We start from the raw sequence: 18,917 nt of genomic DNA, 5'->3' as shown, positions 1-18,917 counted from the left end.
AAGAAAACCTAGTTTTGAGTAGACCGGAAAAACGGGGCAGTTTCAGGTTTGTATGCGAGAGGCCGCCGCTTCCGACGATGGGTCGGCAGCTAACACAGCTTGCTTGTTCCAAAGTACAATTTTGGTTGATTTAGATTACCAAGCATGATCAAAACGGGTGGAATCTCTGCAGATGGGTCGTTTTCCAACACCACTCGCATATGTGTCATCTTTTCATAACGCCTCAAGTATTCACTTTTCTCCGAGATGACTAAACCGATTTTGATAAACATCGGCTCAAATGAAAGGTATAACATTTTCTCGAAATAACTTTCAAATTAAAGTTTGTATAGTTCCATACAGTTTTTCTGAATACGAAATCCGCTTCGACCCAGTCAACTCGTCGGGATTCCGAATCAAATGCAAATTGCTACTTATATCGGTTCGGAATCGTTTGTTTTATCTGATTTGGAATCGGTATGGAAATCATACTGTATTCTAAAAAAAAAGTTCAAGCAGACGATAAGTATATATATAAATATATATATATATATATATATATATATATATATATATATATATATATATATATATATATATATATATATATATATATATATATATATATATATATATATATATAAAAGGCGTACAACTTTGCTTCCGCCGTTTTCCTATAGGTGGCTGTAGGCTAAGGCTGGTCAAAATACATAGATGATAATACCTTTTAAGTGAGTGTGTACAGTGCCTAACGAATTGTCATCGCCGTTTCAGTGACAGTTGTTCTTGTTTTCGTATTATTCACGCTCGAAAATGTCTGTTTTTGTGCCCAATTTTCGCCATTTGCGGAAAGTTTCACTTTTATGTTACAATTCGAAAAAAAATGCAGCTGAAACACATCGAATGCTTTCAGAAGCTTACGGTGATGCTGCTATGTGTAAAAGAACGTGTCGGGAGTGGTTTCAACGTTTTAAAAATTGTGATTTCGATGTCGAAGACAAACATGGTGGTGGAAGAGAAAAAACCTTCAAATATGAACAACTAGAAGCATTGCTTGATGAAAATTCGTGCCAAACCCAAGAAGAGCTTGTCGAATCATTGGGAGTGAGTCAGCAAGCCATTTCAAAACGTCTCAAGGCCCTGAGCATAATTCAGAAAGAAGGAAACTGGGTGCCGTACGAGTTGAAACCGAGGGACATCGAGCGCCGTCTATTTGTATGTGAGCAACTGCTTCAAAGACAAAATCGTAAGGGGTGATGAAAAGTGGGTTCGATACGATAATCCTAAACGCAGAAAATCATGGGGAAAGCCCGGGCATGCTGCTTCGTCGAAGGCAAAACCGATCGATGGCACACGACCTGGCAGATCAACATTTTCAATCAATCCTTCGAAGAGTTGGAAAATGGATTGCTTCATGGATAGCGTCAAAAGAGGACTCCTTTTTTTCGAGCGGGATCCGAAAATTGCCGAAAAGACGGGAGAAAGTTGTCGCTAGCGACCGACAGTACTTTGAATAAGCACTTTTTCGCAACAAAAAAAAAACGGCGGAAGCAAAGTGGTACGACTTTACACTGATTCCGAAAGTACCGGAAATACTGGACAACAACTCGAAAACGGAATTCACTGTCTTTTCACCTCAGGAATGGCTTTACAGATTTTCTCAAACTCAGATTCAAACGATTGAGCTCACTCACTACTCTCCGAGTTGGCTTAACCGATTTTCTCGAGCTTAGATTAAAATGAAAGGTCTTATATATATATATATATATATATATATATATATATATATATATATATATATATATATATATATATATATATATATATATATATATATATATATATATATATATATATATATATATATATATATATATACTGCGAATCGTTCTGCATTCTTCCGGGAGTGCAGAATGGTGTCGCTTTTGTAAGATCTCTAAATCCTCTCGGGGGTTGGAGCTTTTATTAACAGCAGACTGTTCGGGACCTCGTTTATATATATATATATATATATATATATATATATATATATATATATATATATATATATATATATATATATATATATATATATATATATATATATATATATATATATATATATATATATATATATATATATATATATATAAACGAGGTCCCGAACAGTCTGCTGTTAATAAAACCTCCAACCCCCGAGAGGATTTAGAGATCTTACAAAAGCGACACCATTCTGCACTCCCGGAAGAATGCAGAACGATTCGCAGTATGTACGAGCAGAAGTAAATTCGGTACCCCCTAAAGGATGCCAAACAATCTGCTAAACCCTATTTAAGGTGAATACAGAAGGGATTCATTCACTCCACGAAGAACGATGAACCCCTCTGACTATAGCTCCTTACCACATTGGGTGAGAAACGAGAGAATATCCTTCAATTTTAGCTCCGCATACACAGACTCAACCATGTATGGAGAACCAAGAACCCGGATACGTAGCTGCGTCAATGCGGGACAGTTACATATCAGATGATATGAAGTACCATAATCGCATTCACACAAATCACACGAATAATACTCAGCACGTTGAATAGTAGCCATGTGATAATTGAGTTTGCAATGTCCAGTCAGAGCTCTGACCAGAATACTGCAATGATGCTTGGAGAAATGCAGTAGACACTTTGACATTTTCAGATTTAAATCTGGTAGAAATGCTTTTGTCTGAGCGCAAGTTTGCAAGCTGCGCCAGTAGCTGGCATGTTTGGATGCAGCCCAAGAACGAATCTTGTGCTTTATCCAACTAGTTGAAAGTGGTAAAGCTGGTTCAGGACCAACGAAATCATTCGTTGCACCAGCTCTAGCCAACTCATCAGCCCATTCATTTCCAGTAATACCAGAATGGCCGGGTACCCATAAGAAGTAAACAGCATTTGAAATGCTGAGGTCTTCAATTTGAGTTCGACATGCGATCACTAGATTCGACCGTGAGTCATTCGAACTGAGTGCTTTTAAGGCTGCCTGACTGTCGGAACAAAAATAAATTCGTTTACCACAGATCCTCTGCTGAAGTGCCGATTGTACTCCACACAGAATTGCGTAGATTTCTGCTTGGAACACAGTACAGTATCTACCAAGTGAATGAGACTGCTCCAGTCTCATTTCCTGACAGTAGACACCAGCACCAGCACGACCATTCAACAGAGAACCGTCCGTATAACAAACTATGTGTTCATCAAGTTGTCGTTCCAGACAACCAGACAACCATTCCTCACGAAGAGGATAGCTCACATTGAATGTTTTGAAAGGAAAACTGCATGTGAGAGTTAGGTCACTAGGAGCGAGTAAATACTCATCCCACGTAACCATTTGAGATCACAAGCGAGTGTGGTAGCATAATGAGTTACTGTTCCAAAGCCCTGTAACCCTAAGACGGTATGCACAAGATAATGCTTCTTATTTTAGGAACACTTGTAGTGGTTTAATACACAGTAGCGCCTCTAGAGCAGCAGTAGGAGTTGTCGTGAATGCTCCTGTCATCGCCATTAGGGCCATCCTTTGGAGATGATTTAGCTTTGACTGAACTGTCGCGACTTCTCCTTTCTGTCACTATACAAGACATCCATATGCTAAAATTGGTCTAACAATAGTTGTGGTGAGCCAAAAACTAAAAAATTGAGCTCACTCACTATTCTCCGAGTTGGCTTAACCGATTTTCTCGAGCTTAGATTCAAATGAAAGGTCTTATATATATATATATATATATATATATATATATATATATATATATATATATATATATATATATATATGTATATATATATATATATATATATATATATATATATATATATATATATATATATATATATATATATATATATATATATATATATATATATATATATATATATATATATATATATATATATATATATATATATATATATATATATATATATATATATATATATATATATATATATATGAAATTCTTGAATTTAGCCCGGATCGGACCGCTGGTTACGGAATCATAGGATGAAGTGTGCTTAAAATTTCAAACCTACTGCAGCGCCCTCACCAAAGTCTTTCATTGAATTTAATTGAACTTGCAGCGTTGCAAGAATAGCTACCCAGCCCTGAAGGAAAAACTCGTCACCGACGAGCAGCAACAAAAAATGTCTTTTAACGGGCACCGGTCACTGCCATTGACATAGTGACAGTGGTTTCGGTTCGCGGATCTCGGCATTTTGGTAGAACTTCGGGAGAATGTCGGATGAATTTTCTACTTAAGACCGCAAGCTCAGCTTGTACTAAAGTCTTCGGGCTTAATCCGAAAGAAAATGTTAGGAGTTTAAAAACTCATAGTTGGGAGGAGTAGGGGGTCAGTCAGTTTTAAAGAGTTCGCGGAGAGTAGCCGCAAGTCACGGACGTCATAGTTTAGAGCGTAGCCAGTGAAATTTTAGGACGAAATGAAAATATTATTCATTGCGCGATTAACACTAAAAAGAAAAAGGTCGTTCTCGTGTTAGTAATCGTTTTCAAGTAGTACCAATCCGTGTACAATATCCTTGTAAGAAAAGAATCCGCTGAGTGTGGCTGACAGAAAAGCATGAAAGCAGTTTTTGAATAGTGACAAATAAAAGTGAATATCGGATTTGTCAGCACATAGCCAGATAGTAGCAAGTGGAAGAAGAAACATTCACTGAGGGATAACAGCTATTTTTCGTGAAAAAGCACAAGAAGCGTAGATCCACTTTAGTGTTACCGAAAAAAGATAATAAGTGATAACAGTTTTTTTGCGAATATTTTTCTGTCATTGTGTAGTTCACCGCCATTGTGTAGAAACCTTAATTGTGAAGTAATAAAAGTAAATAAAAGAAGTTCAAAGAAGAACAGAAAAAAAGAGATTAGTATTTCTAATTGTGAAAAAGATCCTTCCAATCCTCGACGCACGCCGCTCGAACTGCGCGGCAGAATACAGGCGTTAAAAGAATTCAGTACAGAGCGACGATGTAAAAAAACGGATTTTTTTTTCTGATTGTTCAAAACTATTTCAATTTGTAGGTCATGTTAGTGCACACCCGAACAAATTTTTATGCTTTTGTTCAATGAACAGTTTTGCCACTATAATATTTATTATACGAGCAATATGAGAAGGCATCAACACACTAAAAGGTGAAACACAGAGTTATTTTTATATACATGCACAACGCATGTTGTTGTAAAAACTAACATGTGAGTTATAGCTAAGTTCGTCGTCTGATCAACAATAGTACTTTTAACTTCCTTGGTCCTTACTTGCATAGTAAAAGTATTTCCGTAGAATGAGAAGACAGTTCCCTAAGAAATAGCGATAAGTTCACTTGCCAGCAAGTGCGCTGTGATTACGATTTATTGGCTAGGATCAATCAAACTAATTGCCGCCAACGGATTGAGTAAAAGCAGTAAAAAGTTTCCTCCCCAGCATTACAGCAATCAGTTCCGTGATTGCCTCACGGTATATAAAGGCATAAACTTCCTCTTTGTCGCTTGCAAAGGTTTAGGTGAACCTTTTTTCAGACTGGACGTGCCCGTGATTTGCGATGAGAGTAAGTTGGTGCGTCAGACTGCGTGAAGTTTCCATTGCCACCTCCTAGGGTAATTGCACCAATAGTCATCTCATTAGTAGACCCACCGCTTTGTTTTGCAGATCACTTGACCTCGCTCTTACCAACAATTTGATATATAAAATGAATGGTGGAGCTGAGATCATCTGTGGGGTGCAGTTACTCTATTCTAAACGTAGAATAGTCGCAGGTATACATAGAGCAAAAAGCGTCTGTTCCACCCGGTGATAAAATGAATGTGAAGGTTCTCTAGCCTTTGCTCTTGGAAGCGAATTGGCAATTATGTGCTATGATTAGTTTGCTGCTATTATAGTTATTTGAGCTCATTTCGCACTTCCCAATAATAAATTAAGGTGAAGGTGAGGTGGATGAGATTGAATTCAATAATCAATAAAACAAGTATTATTGTAATACAAAATAGTAATCTCGTTGAAACATTGTATACAAAGTTCGTAATAAACGCGCCTAGTGCGGTAAGAAACATCTTCGGTTGCATGTAAAAATTGTTAATATTCTTCTACTCGAACTCTTCTATGCATTATTGTTGAAATCTATCGAATTTATCTGTAAATTGAAGATTTATAGTAGATCTCAATCTATTTCAAGGTTACAGAAAGCCTAAAGCATTTGTTCTTCATATCACACTCCGTTACTTCAAGGGTTGAAGTTGCTAGGCTTCAAATTACAAATACTTTCCGAGTCGATTTATCAATAGATGATAGAGTTAGATATCGAAATATAATGTTTTTCCTTCGAATAATGTTAAGCGTGTATAAATAATATTTTTTCTAAAAATTAAAAAAGATGAAAGGTAATCATTTCAATTAGGGATTGTATCGATTCCTGTTCTACATATATAATAGATCGAGAATATTATATGGTATGAATGAGCAATGGATTTTTTATACATTCAAAACATTTACGAATATTGTTTTTGTCTTGAGCGAGTTTTTCTACTAACACAGAAGTTTATTGTAAAGTTCTATCTAAGTGGCTGAATTTGTGACGAAAAGTTAAGTGTTATGCTTATTTGTTCAGTGTTTTAATTATATTTATTATATTATATCGATCCAGTATTGGTTTATGTCGCATTAAAATTGTAAGTAAGTGTGACTTTATGTTTTTGTCCAAAGACAAAAAATAAACATTCACAGAACCATCGCATGAAGATTCCTAAAATTGCTGAAAACGAACTTCTAAAATAAATTCCCAAAATCGAGCCTCCTGTAGAGCAATTCCAGAAATGCTTAGCAGATCATCAGACTCGACCTTCTCAGATTTGGATGAAACTTTACACATGGCTTCAGTATGGCAAACCATAAGTTTTGAACCGATGGAGAGGTCAATCCGACTCACGACTGATTTTTAAAAAGGGCGTATGCATTTTTGCATTTCACCAAAAGTGCCATTTTCAAATCGTTGTAACTCGGAAACCGTTAATTGTACAAAAATGGCGTTCAGGAAGAAGTTGTAGGGAATCGATTGGGCACTCTAAAAAATATATACACTGAAAAAATTTGGTGATTTTTTTCTCAATAATTACAAAATAATCCGAAAAAGTTAAATTAAAAAAATATCAGGGTTTTAATTTTTTTGATAATTTTAATTTTAAAGCTGTTATTAAAACCTACATATTAATGGCTAGCCCATCCGTGCCTTTTGAAAAATGAAGAAGTTACAGCTAAAACAGTCCACGGGTGCATGCAAATGATCAAGTTCTACTCGTTGTAATTCGGAAACCGTTCATCGTACAAAAATGGCGTCCGGGAAGAAGTTGTACACGCTTACTTGTGGCTACACAAAATTGAGTCAAAAGTAACCCAATTTCCCCAAAACCATACCTACTGAAAATTGAGTAGAACGGGAACCACGTAATTTTGGGTAAATATACTTTTCGCAAAGTTTGAGTAGAACTTACTTTCTCTTGTTGACATTTTTAAATGAGTATCCGGAACAGTCTTGCATCTTTGGGTATTACTATCAGGCAACAGGGCACGGGACATTGGAAATCTATTTACAATGTACTTATATTTCACAATGTAAACATGCATAAACATAACCTATTTTACTTACCAATTCGCTGTCAACACAACTTTTTATTTTCTCCATCCTAAAAACACTTGAAAATGTCGGTTGGCGCGATTAGATAATTTTGCCTCAGTGATAGTTTTAAATTCTACTCATTTTTTGACGTCTGTTCACAGCTGCCGAAAAAGGGGTACTTCTGATTCACTCACTGAGTAGCCAAAAGTAAGCGTGTAAGGCATCAATAGGGTACTCTAAAAAAACACTGCCTTTAACCTGTAGAATAATATTCTACTGTTTAAATGATTAGCTTTCAACGAAAACTTGAAATTTCGAATATATCTGTAAATTGTTTTAGCTGTAACTTCTTCATTTTTCAAAAGGCATGGATGGGATAGCCATCAGTCTGTAGGTTTTAATAAGAGCTTTAAAAAAAATTATCAAAAAAAAAATCGAAACTGATATTTTTTAATTTATTTTTTTGATTCATTTTGAAATTATTGAGAAAACAATCAAATTTTTTCTTCAGTGTATATTTTTTTAGAGTGCCCTATTGATTCCCTACAACTTCTTCCTGAACGCCATTTTTGTACGATGAACGGTTTCCGTATTACAACGAGAAGAACTTGATCATTTGCATGCACCTGTAAACTGTTCTAGCTGTAACTTCTTCATTTTTCAAAAGGCTCGGATGGAATAGCCAGCAATCTGTAGGTTTTAATAACAGCTTCAAAAAATAAAAATTATAAAAAAAATTAAAACCCTGATTTTTTTTTATTTAACTTTTTCGGACTACTTTGTAATTATTGAGAAAAAAAATCAAAAATTTTTTCAGTCTATATTTTTTTAGAGTGCCCAATCGATTCCCTACAACTTCTTCCTGAACGCCATTTTTGTACAATTAACGGTTTTCGAGTTACAACGATTTGAAAAATGCAATTTTGGTGAAATGCAAAAATACATATGCCCTTTTTAAAAATCAGTCGTGAGTCGGATTGACCTCTCCATCGATTCAAAACTTATGGTTTGCCATACTGAAGCCATGTGCAAAGTTTCACCCAAATCGGAGAAGGTTGATTCTGATTTTGTCACTTTTTCGTCTACTCATTCCTGGAATTGTTCTGTAAACAAATGCTGTTTTTGCTTTCCAAACAATTATGAGTGATTTACTTCGATCTTTCTGAATTTCGTTTACGTGGTTTACAACGCAGTCACTTTTCAAAAACAGCCAAAAATCACGTCATCCGAAAATCGGTCGCAGAAATTTACCGAATGATCAAATGCCAAATCCGTCTTAATAAAAAAGGCGGGTGGGTAATTTAAAAGACATAACTGGATGTCGTGAATACGGAAACAACTGGCATGTTCCTCAACACTTCCGAATATCAATTAGTTGATTAATTATATATATTATGCAGGTATTCCCCTTTTCCACTACTAAAATTTGAAACGAAACACCTAAACTAAAGTTCAGAGTAGTTACATTAAACATTCTAAAACACAATTAAATATTATTAAAGAACCAGTATAGTTCTTAATAAAAATACATAAAATACAGAGTTTTTAAAACGACCAACTCCATTTTTAAGTAAATCATCGGCTGTCAGACTTGCTTCAGCGACAACACCGTAAATTCTATATTCAACAGCAAATAACTTACAGGTTACAATTTCGTTTGCCTGTTTCAAATCGTTAACAACTCGAATTTAATCTCAATGAACTTTAGAGATTTCTTCAACTTTTGGAAATTGTGATGTCAATTCCTTAGTAATTTGCATCAAATTTAATACCTTTTCTTTTTTTTGAAAATAGACTATCCATGGCCCAGTGGTACCTTCTGGATAATGTTTAGCCCTTGGAGTATTTAAGATTTTACTAGTGACCGGAATCGGATTCGGTTGATCTTTCATGAGATCATCCATTACATTAACTGTTTTTTTTGTAAATTAATAATATCAAAATGAAAACTTATGTATAGTAAAATTTCAGTTATAAGAGAAATAAAAAAAAATTAAATTAAATTGAATCTACCTTGTTGCTGTTGTCTTTGTTCCTCTATCGTAAAGAACGACGTGAAGCTCATCCAACGATTTCCGCTAGGTAATCTTTTGGTATCGTCTTCTGCTATCTCAGTTGCTCTGCCGTCGTTGTGGTAACCACTGAACTTGGTGGACTGCTTGTACCTGACCCCAGGTACAGTGCTATTGCTCTTGGTGGTGAACAAATGTGTGTAGCACCTCGCGATATATGTCGTCTCTTTCGATCCTACGCAGCGTACAAATTCTGGTACCTGGTAGATCAGCACTGAGTTGCTTCAGCACCTCTGTGCCTTTGCACCCCTTCGTTTCCGCACCTTTATGCGATGGCACCTCTGTGACTTATCGCTTCTATGCGCTCGCACCTCTGTACGTATGAACGAGATGGCCTTCATTGCTAGCTTTCCAGTAGTGAAACGCCCCGAATATTGCCTTGGCTATTAGTACCAGCAGTTTTAACTACCTGCAACAGTTAACTCATGAGCAGTGTAATCGAAACACAACCTCTTCGCTTGAATGGTTTTTACTGAATGATTTCGTAGTTTTGTTGTCATTGTTTCAAAAATGATGACCAGTTGTTCAGCAGAGAATAAGTCACCAGAGTCATCCCTCGCCATCTGCAGTTGGCCATCCGTAACGACGAATAGTTGAACAAAAAACCCGTCCTTTTCAGGACGATCACATCACTGTGATAAAGAAATATTTAAGATTGCTTTAAGTTTATCCAGTTGTGATACGCCTGGTAAGTAGAATGCGCAAATCAAGTGGAAACCTTTGTTCTAACTATTTGTTCATTTTTGTTTTCGGCCCCGTACTAAAGTATTCACGACAAAAATACAGATTGATCTGTATACGTGGCAACTCTGTTTCGCACGGCAAATTTCCAAACGACACCCATACTAGTATAAAGATGTGTTCTCTATCACCAATTTCATTTTCGCATTGGGTGAGTCGTAATAGAATGTGTTAGTGACGGTGCAAACTTGGTCTATTTCCATTTGGATAAATCTGATGCTTTTGGTATGAAAGAGAAAATTCAACTAATTTTTTATGATTATCTGAAAAGTGCTTTGAATCGTCACGACCAACACGATCTGCATCTAGATCCGAGGTAGTTCTGCACACTGATGACTTCAGCTGGCAGGCTTTTGATGTCGTTGTGTGGCCGGCCCCATGTTACTGTAGTGTGTGTCTTCCTTCTGTTGCTCACAAAATGATAGAAAAAGTTGCAAAATCACCTTTTATATCGCTGGAGTAGCATATATTTTGTTCTCTTCCTCAGATCGCGTTCTGATTGGCTGGTGCTGAAATGGATCAAGTCAGACAGGTTTTTCAATAGTGTACTATTGAAAAATTTCAATGTTGTTGCAATATACATTCAAGTTGAAAATCTTCGAGTCTATTGGTAGTTAGATTATATAAATCCTTCCACAGATCACTGAGCTATGAGCTTTCGAAATACAAGAAAGGCAAACAATCGTCATGTGTTTGCCTCTCTGATACTCGTTGATACCAAACATTTCAGAATAGTTTAATTTTGAGCTTTTTGAGGTTATGTCACACCACTGAAAATTTTATCATCAAATTGAGATCATATTTCCAATGGCACGTAGCAAAAATTATGTTGATACATTAGATGCAACAAGAGATATTCACGATCAAAAACTTATCACTCTTTCAAAGGGTAAATTTTGAAAAGGGGCCGCATAGTAAAGTAAGTCCACTACCACAGAGAATATTTCTACACTTTGTCACGGCAGTGTATGCATGGAAAAACTTTTGCCAATGGCTACCATTATGAGCAGGGAATGAAATATTCATTAAATTTGAAAAAAACTGCAATTTTTAATTGTTGCGATTGGTCAACTGTTTTCACTTTGGTTCATGAAAAACTAATATTAATCACAATAAAGTTCTAACTGAACACATTTCGACTTTTTAGCTGTAAATTTCATATGACTGGAATAAAAATATAAATATTATTTTGTATGTCGATGCTCTGAAACCCAAAATATCGAAGGCGCGCACGTTTTCAATAAGTACAATGATCAACTTCACCATAAATATCGAATAGCACTTAGAAGTTGAGTATATATAGTGAATTTAAAGAATATTGAGTTTTATATTTTAGCTCTCATTATCGGATGCCAATTTTTGGTCGTAAATGTTGAATGGGAAAAACATCAACAAATTGTAACTTGACACAAACTTATATTTTCTGTTTCATTGTGACGCGCTGAATCAAATCAAATACTCTTTACTGAGAAGTTGTTTGGCAACCCTTGGTAATTCGCACAAGCTCCGCCTCTTACGCTTTTCAGGTTACATACCAGTTATAATGCACGTTGCGACGTCTTCAACTTGTTCCATAAATTTGTATCATATAAGGTACTGTCATTGAAGTGTAATAACGTGTGCTACTTGGGTTATTGAATAAATTTAATAAGCGCCTTTTGGCAGTCAGGCAAATTTTTCAACAAATTGAATTTGATTTTGTCTAACCGGAGCTTTATTGTTACACGACAAGAGCGCAAGTGAGAATTCTACCATCGAAAAAGGTATTTCGTTTCTGTTTGCTGAGGCGACGCGCATGATCGTCTGTTCCGGAACAGAGTCAGGACATATATTTTTAGCGAAATTGAATATCCAGCGGTTAGAATATTCTTCATTTTCGTTCCTGGTGTTATGGTTACGCATTCGTCGGGCCGTGTTCCAAAGAGTGCTCATTGATGTTTTATCCGTCTACGAATCGACGCCAATAACCGCTTTTCTTCGCTTTAATCAAGCTTTTCATTTTAGCGTCTAATGCCGCATAGTTTCTATAATTCTCAGGTGTTCCTTTTTTCCTAAACTCGATAAATGATGAAGCCCTCTTCGCGTTTAATTCTTAGCACTCTTTGTCCCACCAGGGGTTCGGAGGACGGATGCTTGTTTTTGCGACGGGTACACGTTTTGTCTGAGCTTGAATCGCGGAGTCGAGAATCAAGCCAGACAAAAACGTGTACTCTTCTTCCGGAGGAAGTTCTTGTGTTGTTTCTAGTTTCTCAGATATCGAACTTGCGTAGCACTTCCAATCAATATTTCGTATGAGGTCATACGAGACATTGATTGTCTCCGATGGTCTTAATCCGTAGGCGATTGAAATCATGATAGGTAGATGATCGCTACCGTGGGAATCAGGGATTGCCTTCGACGTGCAGTCCAACCGTAGCGATGTCGAGCAAAGGGATAAGTCTAGCGCACTTGATCTTGCTGGTGGTGCAGGAATCCGTGTCATTTCTCCCGTATTCAATATTGTCATATTGAAGTTGTCGCAAATATCATGGATCTGTTATCGTCGTGAAGACAGCCCCATCCCGTACCATGTGAGTTAAAGTCTTCTAAAACCAACGTCGGTGCAGGAAGGAGCTCAATGATATCACTGAGCGGCCGATGCCTAACCGAGGCTCTTGGGGGAATATAGATGGAAGCAATGCAAAGGTCCTTGCCTTTGATTGTAACATGACATGCGGCAACTTCAATACCTGTTATCGAGGAGAGATCAATTCGATAGAAAGAATAGCACGTTTTGATCCCTAAAAGTACTCCTCCGTAGAGATCATCCAGGCGAATAGTGTTAAAATCGTGGAAATTCAATGGTATTTCGGAAGATAGCCAAGTTTCGCACAATGCAAATGCGTCACATTTCAGATTATTTTAGATTTAAAAGAATCTATTTTTGGGATGACACTTCTGCAATTCCACTGTAAAACAGTGATTGTATCCGTGACCTCGGTGGGTGACTTAGCCATCGAAGGATACGATCGCTGAAAGAAGGGGCCATTTTGCAGTCGACTGCTTCTAAAATGTTTTAACTGTAGGAATAAAAACCATTATCAGACTTTTAAGAGGCTTAGAAATATTGAACCTAGACATGATCCAGTACACAATATCAGAGAATTTAACAAATCCAGTATCTGATAAATTTTCTGATTGATCTTTAGGGACTCTCGAGGGTTTTGAAGTTCCAGGAAGTGATAAAAATTCTTGCTCGGAGTTTAAGTTTCCAAGGCCTGGAGCTTTTTTCTCCGGTTCTTTGCCATCATTACCATTTGTTGTAATTTTTTGAGACCCATCAAAGGACATCTTCGAACCCTTACTAGGGAGCTTTTGAGAAAATTTATTTCTTCTCTTTCTGTTTGATGAGCTAAGAGGGGCAGCCGAAGATGTATCTTCGATGGGGTCATCAGCATCGCTCTCGTCAGTTGTCAAACAAGCGTAAAGGTTTACTGGAGGCGTAGCACTCTTCAACATTTCAGCAAAAGAACGCTTGGAATGTTGCTTAAGTGAATCTTATCCTTGCGCAATTCGTACGCGGGGCATTTTGAGAGATCATGCGGTCCCTCCTTACACTAGAGCACCTTTCAATGTCACCACCACAGGAGTTATCCGCATGACTTCCTCCACATTTGATACAACAGGATTTATTGCAACAAAGGGATGCTGTATGTCCCAGTTGTTTGCAATTGGTGCAGTTCAAGACCCGCGGTACAAAAAGGCGAACAGGTAAACGAACTCGGTCCAGGAGGACGTAGTAGGCAAAGTCGAGCCAGCGAAAGTCACCCGATACGAGTCTGATGGGATATAAGACTGGGAGTCCCATCCTCAGCGGTCGATACTGAACGCAATTGCTTGCAATCCAGTATCTTGACATTTTTGAGTAGGAGGTTTTTGAAACCGCTTGCCTCATGCTCTAGAACGTCCTCGCAAGTCAGACTTGGATCGGTGATCACGCCGTCTATCTCGACTTCGCGAGCTGGAGTGTACAGGCGATACTCCCGCGTGAAAAGCTCGCATTGAACGATCAGATTAGCCTGTTTTGCACTGGCTAACAAGATGAGGACGGATTAATTCGAATTATCACTCGACCGCACTGATGATTGGAGATTAGAGATTGGAGAAAAACGAATTCACGTCCGATCGTCCGATACATTATGCAGAGTACCAATAATGTATGCAATGAACAATTTATTTTTATATTTGGCATATATCAGAGAATGTTGTCTCAAGTTTCATTTTGTATCATATAAAGTAACGAGATTTCGGATTTTTGAGTCAAATAATGCTTTTAACGATCAACACAAAGTATGTTCTTTGCAGTATATAGTCATTCGGTTCTTTAAAAAATGACAGATTGTGGATGTTGCTAATTGATAACATTATGCAACATAGCAGCAATAAGCGTTATATTTCATATTCATGTCAAAATGTACACTGTAATTTTTTGGGAGAAAGCTATTTCGTATTATTTTGCATCGATAGAAGCTCAGAGGATGAAGCTATTACAGATATGATTGGTTTAAATTACTAAAACAATCGAGTCGTAAGAAGATATCATACAATTAACTGATAACTGAGACTTTAAGTGCAACAGTTTAGGAAATACAATAAAGTTAATGTCCTGCTGAGCTCTGAAACACCCGAATCGGCGGTTTAAAGTATACGACGTTGAACTCGCCAGCCAATTGTCGTATTTTTGATCCTATACCTGGATGAATTCATAGTATCAGTAGGATCGTAGCACTTCTCATGTAACTTTTCTTTACTCTTATGGATCGGCTGTGACGTTTGACTAAACAGAAGGTCACGCGTTGCAATGTAGTACCCTTACTTTGCCTTGCTTTAAGTTCTGAAACTGTATCAACTCTTATAGATTTGAAGATATAGACGATTAAACTTTATCCTTTAAGCAAGCTTATCTTCCTGCGAACAAGGTTCCTCAGCCTATTTAGCCGATGCTTAGTATTGCGCTCTTAACTGTGACAACTGGCTCACGATAACTTGTCTCTTGAATCTCTAGTTAAATGCACTGGATGATATTACTTGTACTTTTTGGTAACATATAACGTAAACGGCAATTTTGGGAGAAAAAATATACAATTTATCATAGTTTTGTAATACGACAAATATTTTTTGTTATGACGGTGAAGATTTCCTTGCGTTTGTGTTTTCCTGTTATTTTAAATTAAACTCTTATTTTAAATGAAACTGTTATTTTAAATTTAAACCAATTTTGAAATTTTTAGAGAAATTTCATGAGTCTCATAAAAAGTTGAGACTATGTACTTTTCCATATAACTACGGCTCAACGTTAAAATCGGATAAGTGCTACTTAGTTTGGCAAAATCGCTTAATTATTTTTGTATGCAAAAACTGGATAAAAACATTTAGTACAAAAATCGGATATGGACACGAATCGTTTAAAACATTTTTTGCAAGAACCGGACCTAGAAACTGTGAATGTAAAAACTGGACAAGAATTTTCTCTGAAACCAATATTTTTATCCGGTTCTTGCATTCAAAATTTTTCTGGCGACTCTCACTGTGAAACGCAGCATGGATCTGGCCGCCCGTACCAAACAAGTGAACTATGCTTCGTTCGCAACGGCAGTCGGCAAGAAAATTTTGAATGTAAAAACCGTATAAAAACATTAGTTGCGGAAGAACCGGCTAAATTTTTGACCGGTTTTTGCATTCAAAATTAATAAAGATGTTTTAAAACGATTTCTCCATTGTTAATTTGTTTTTACACTGTTTTTGCATTCAAACATACTCAAAAGGCTTTTTCGAACTAATCTACATTTATCCGATACTTGAATTCGGCCCCTCAACTGTTGCTATAAGCTTAGAAGAATATGCCCCCAACATTGTTTGTTGAACAATTCTGTCGTTGGAAAACAAAATTTTGATTGCTCTAAACTCTACCATTCTAAAGATCAAATTTGAGTAAGACGAAATACGATATTTAGTCATCCAGTTTGAACTAAAAAACGTATAAATTAGAATTGCATATGACGAAGGTGTTGTATGTATTACATTCCAATACGCAATTTGACCTTCTCATTTCACCAGCCATTGCATCCAATTTTTGTGTAGTCATTTTTCCGCATGCTATCAATGATATAACTTATTCTATGGTTCCTGGTTGGAATGTGAACAGGAAAGTATGTAGAAAAGTATTGTTGCTTTTTGGGAACTTGTTAGAATCAGACATTTTGTCAGCTTTGCGGAATGGTTCATTCGACGTTTCCAAGACTGTTTAATATGTAACAAGGAAAACAAGGTTAGTTGTACAATACTGGTCTAAACATTCTAAATTAATGATGAACAAACAGTATTATTCCGGATATACAGGTCCAGATTTCATGAACACCGGAAATAGTGGTAAGACGACTCCGAAAGGTATGAGTTCAACTCATATCGAACCCCTAAATATGGTGAAACCGTCGTCCAAAATTCCAAGTAAATTTTGATGGAACTAAGTTAAAAAGATAAAGAGTGTAATACACTGGAACCTATTTCAAATATAATGCAATTGTGGATAAGTGAAGATGGAAAATAAAACTAATAATGTTGTGTCTTATTTTTATTAATTCTCGATGATTTTAGAGTAGCTCGATTGCTAGGTAAACGATACTCTCACAGTCAATACAAGTTTGTGACACGGTTAACAGGATGAAAAGGAGTCTCGAAAGTCTTTAAGTACTGTTTAATAAGAGTTTAGTTTCACAGCTGGAATAATTTGCTCTTTTTTTAGTGTTTTATCCGGTAATAACAAAAATCTTTTAAAAAAATTATGTTTTTCATTTTAAGAGTATCCAAGTTCCTTATTAGTTAAGATTCCGTGATCGCTTTCATTACCTGGAATTCCAAACCGTGTTTTTCTCGACAATAATCTTTTATTCTCGGGTAACATTTCGCCATTAGATTATTTCTTTCCATGGTAGTGTCTGCAACAAAACGTAGAAGATCCAGAAATAAATCTTATGCTTATCATTATTATGAACGAAATAGAATATTAGTATTAAGATACTATTAAATAGAATAATATTATTGAGATACCATCACAATAAGGAAAAAATGATTATAGACATACGAAAATAGTGAAAATGTCTTAATATATTATGAGATTCATCAAAGTTCATGTGGGGTTTATTTTAATCTATAGAGTTGGAAAATCAATACACAGCTATTTCGCAACGTTGTTAAATACCGGATGCATTCTGACAATCAATAGTTCTTGAACTTAGTAATAGTAGCAAAAAGTGAACGATGTGATGTTGTAAGTTATGCAACCTACCGGTAAATGTTGAACTAGTGAAGATTCTCACAATTTTGGAACTCACTGGAGGTAGATTTTCTAGAGAACCAGCAAAAATAGTATCGATTGTGCGATCATCCATTTTAATTGAGGACTTGATTATCTCCCACCACTTATTCTTTTCACTTAATACTCAGTTTGAGAAATATAATGCCGCAGTGTTTTTTTAGCGATTATTGACTGCGATTTACCCAAAAGATTGCTTTGAACTGAATGTAAATTCGACTTGTGTGTGTTGTTATACCATACCATAGCCAACGACAGAATTTGTTTAGTCGATATTCAAACGATAGAATCGTGAACAGTCTCTTATTGTATAGATATTGTTTTAGCAAGTAATATCGCTATGAACAAAAAGTGAAAATCTTTTATCAGTCTGATAGGAAGATTTTAATTGGTTGTTTGTATTAATAATTTCAGTTTAGTTTTGTGTCCTACATTTATCACGGATAGAAAATCATGTACTACCAAGCGGCTTCGTTTGTGCTGCAAGCAGCAGTGTAACCCCGCAAGTGAGAAAGGTTCGAAAGCATGCATGTTATTATTTTTTTTGCTTTTGACTTGATATTCATGTCCAAGATTGTTTTTCTATGAACATTCAATGATTGCCTAGGATTTTTATTAGCTAGAACAGGCAATGTTTATGTGCGACAACTGATACTTGGAAAAGTCAAAAGAAACATACACAAAGAAAATAAAAGAAATGACTGAGATGAGTGATAGTATTAACTCTCATCATAATTTTCCTTATAAAAAAGCTCAATACCAATATTTTGAGTAGATTTAAATGATCTTAGCAATTCATTTGTAAAATAAAAAATTCTCAAGTTCTTTCGTATTGCTATCAGGTTTTTATGGTTTAAGCTGATTCGCTAGACTGGAGTATGTGACATGAATAGAAGAAGTTCAGTTTACGATTACCAGATCTCGAAGTTTCATGCATTTCTAAGATTTGCTCCCAAAAAAATCGTTTTCGGAAATTATATTTTGTAAACTTACCCCTAATCCATGTCCGATTTAGTTCAAATTATGCATATTATTGTTTTTATTGGGACTAAAGGTTTTAGGAACCGTCATGAACCACGTAGAAACACTGGAAAAAATGGAGGTGGATGGGACTCACAACTTTTTTGTTCTAAGTTGGTTTATGCCTAT

General features: G+C 36.1%; 1 protein-coding gene across 3 annotated transcripts in view; it reads right to left on the bottom strand.

The window, feature by feature from the left end:
• LOC131435825 (NACHT and WD repeat domain-containing protein 2) overlaps positions 1 to 17,961 on the bottom strand; it is a 42,882-nt gene extending 24,921 nt beyond the window's left edge. Inside the window, exons 1-2 of one of the 3 annotated variants that reach the window (XM_058604045.1) lie at positions 17,742 to 17,961; positions 17,303 to 17,391 (exon numbers count right to left, since the gene is read on the bottom strand). In XM_058604045.1, the coding sequence (XP_058460028.1) occupies positions 17,303 to 17,391; positions 17,742 to 17,844 (192 nt within the window). In that variant the 5' untranslated portion in view covers positions 17,845 to 17,961. Of the gene's footprint in view, positions 1 to 17,302; positions 17,398 to 17,741 lie in introns of those variants that run through there. The other 2 variants (XM_058604046.1, XM_058604047.1) reach the window with 2 other exon arrangements.
• Between the last annotated feature and the right edge of the window lie 956 nt (positions 17,962 to 18,917).

Source organism: Malaya genurostris, chromosome 3, assembly GCF_030247185.1.
Source record: "Malaya genurostris strain Urasoe2022 chromosome 3, Malgen_1.1, whole genome shotgun sequence".
NCBI lineage: Eukaryota > Metazoa > Arthropoda > Insecta > Diptera > Culicidae > Malaya > Malaya genurostris.
This window is presented reverse-complemented; position numbering and strand designations above follow the sequence as displayed.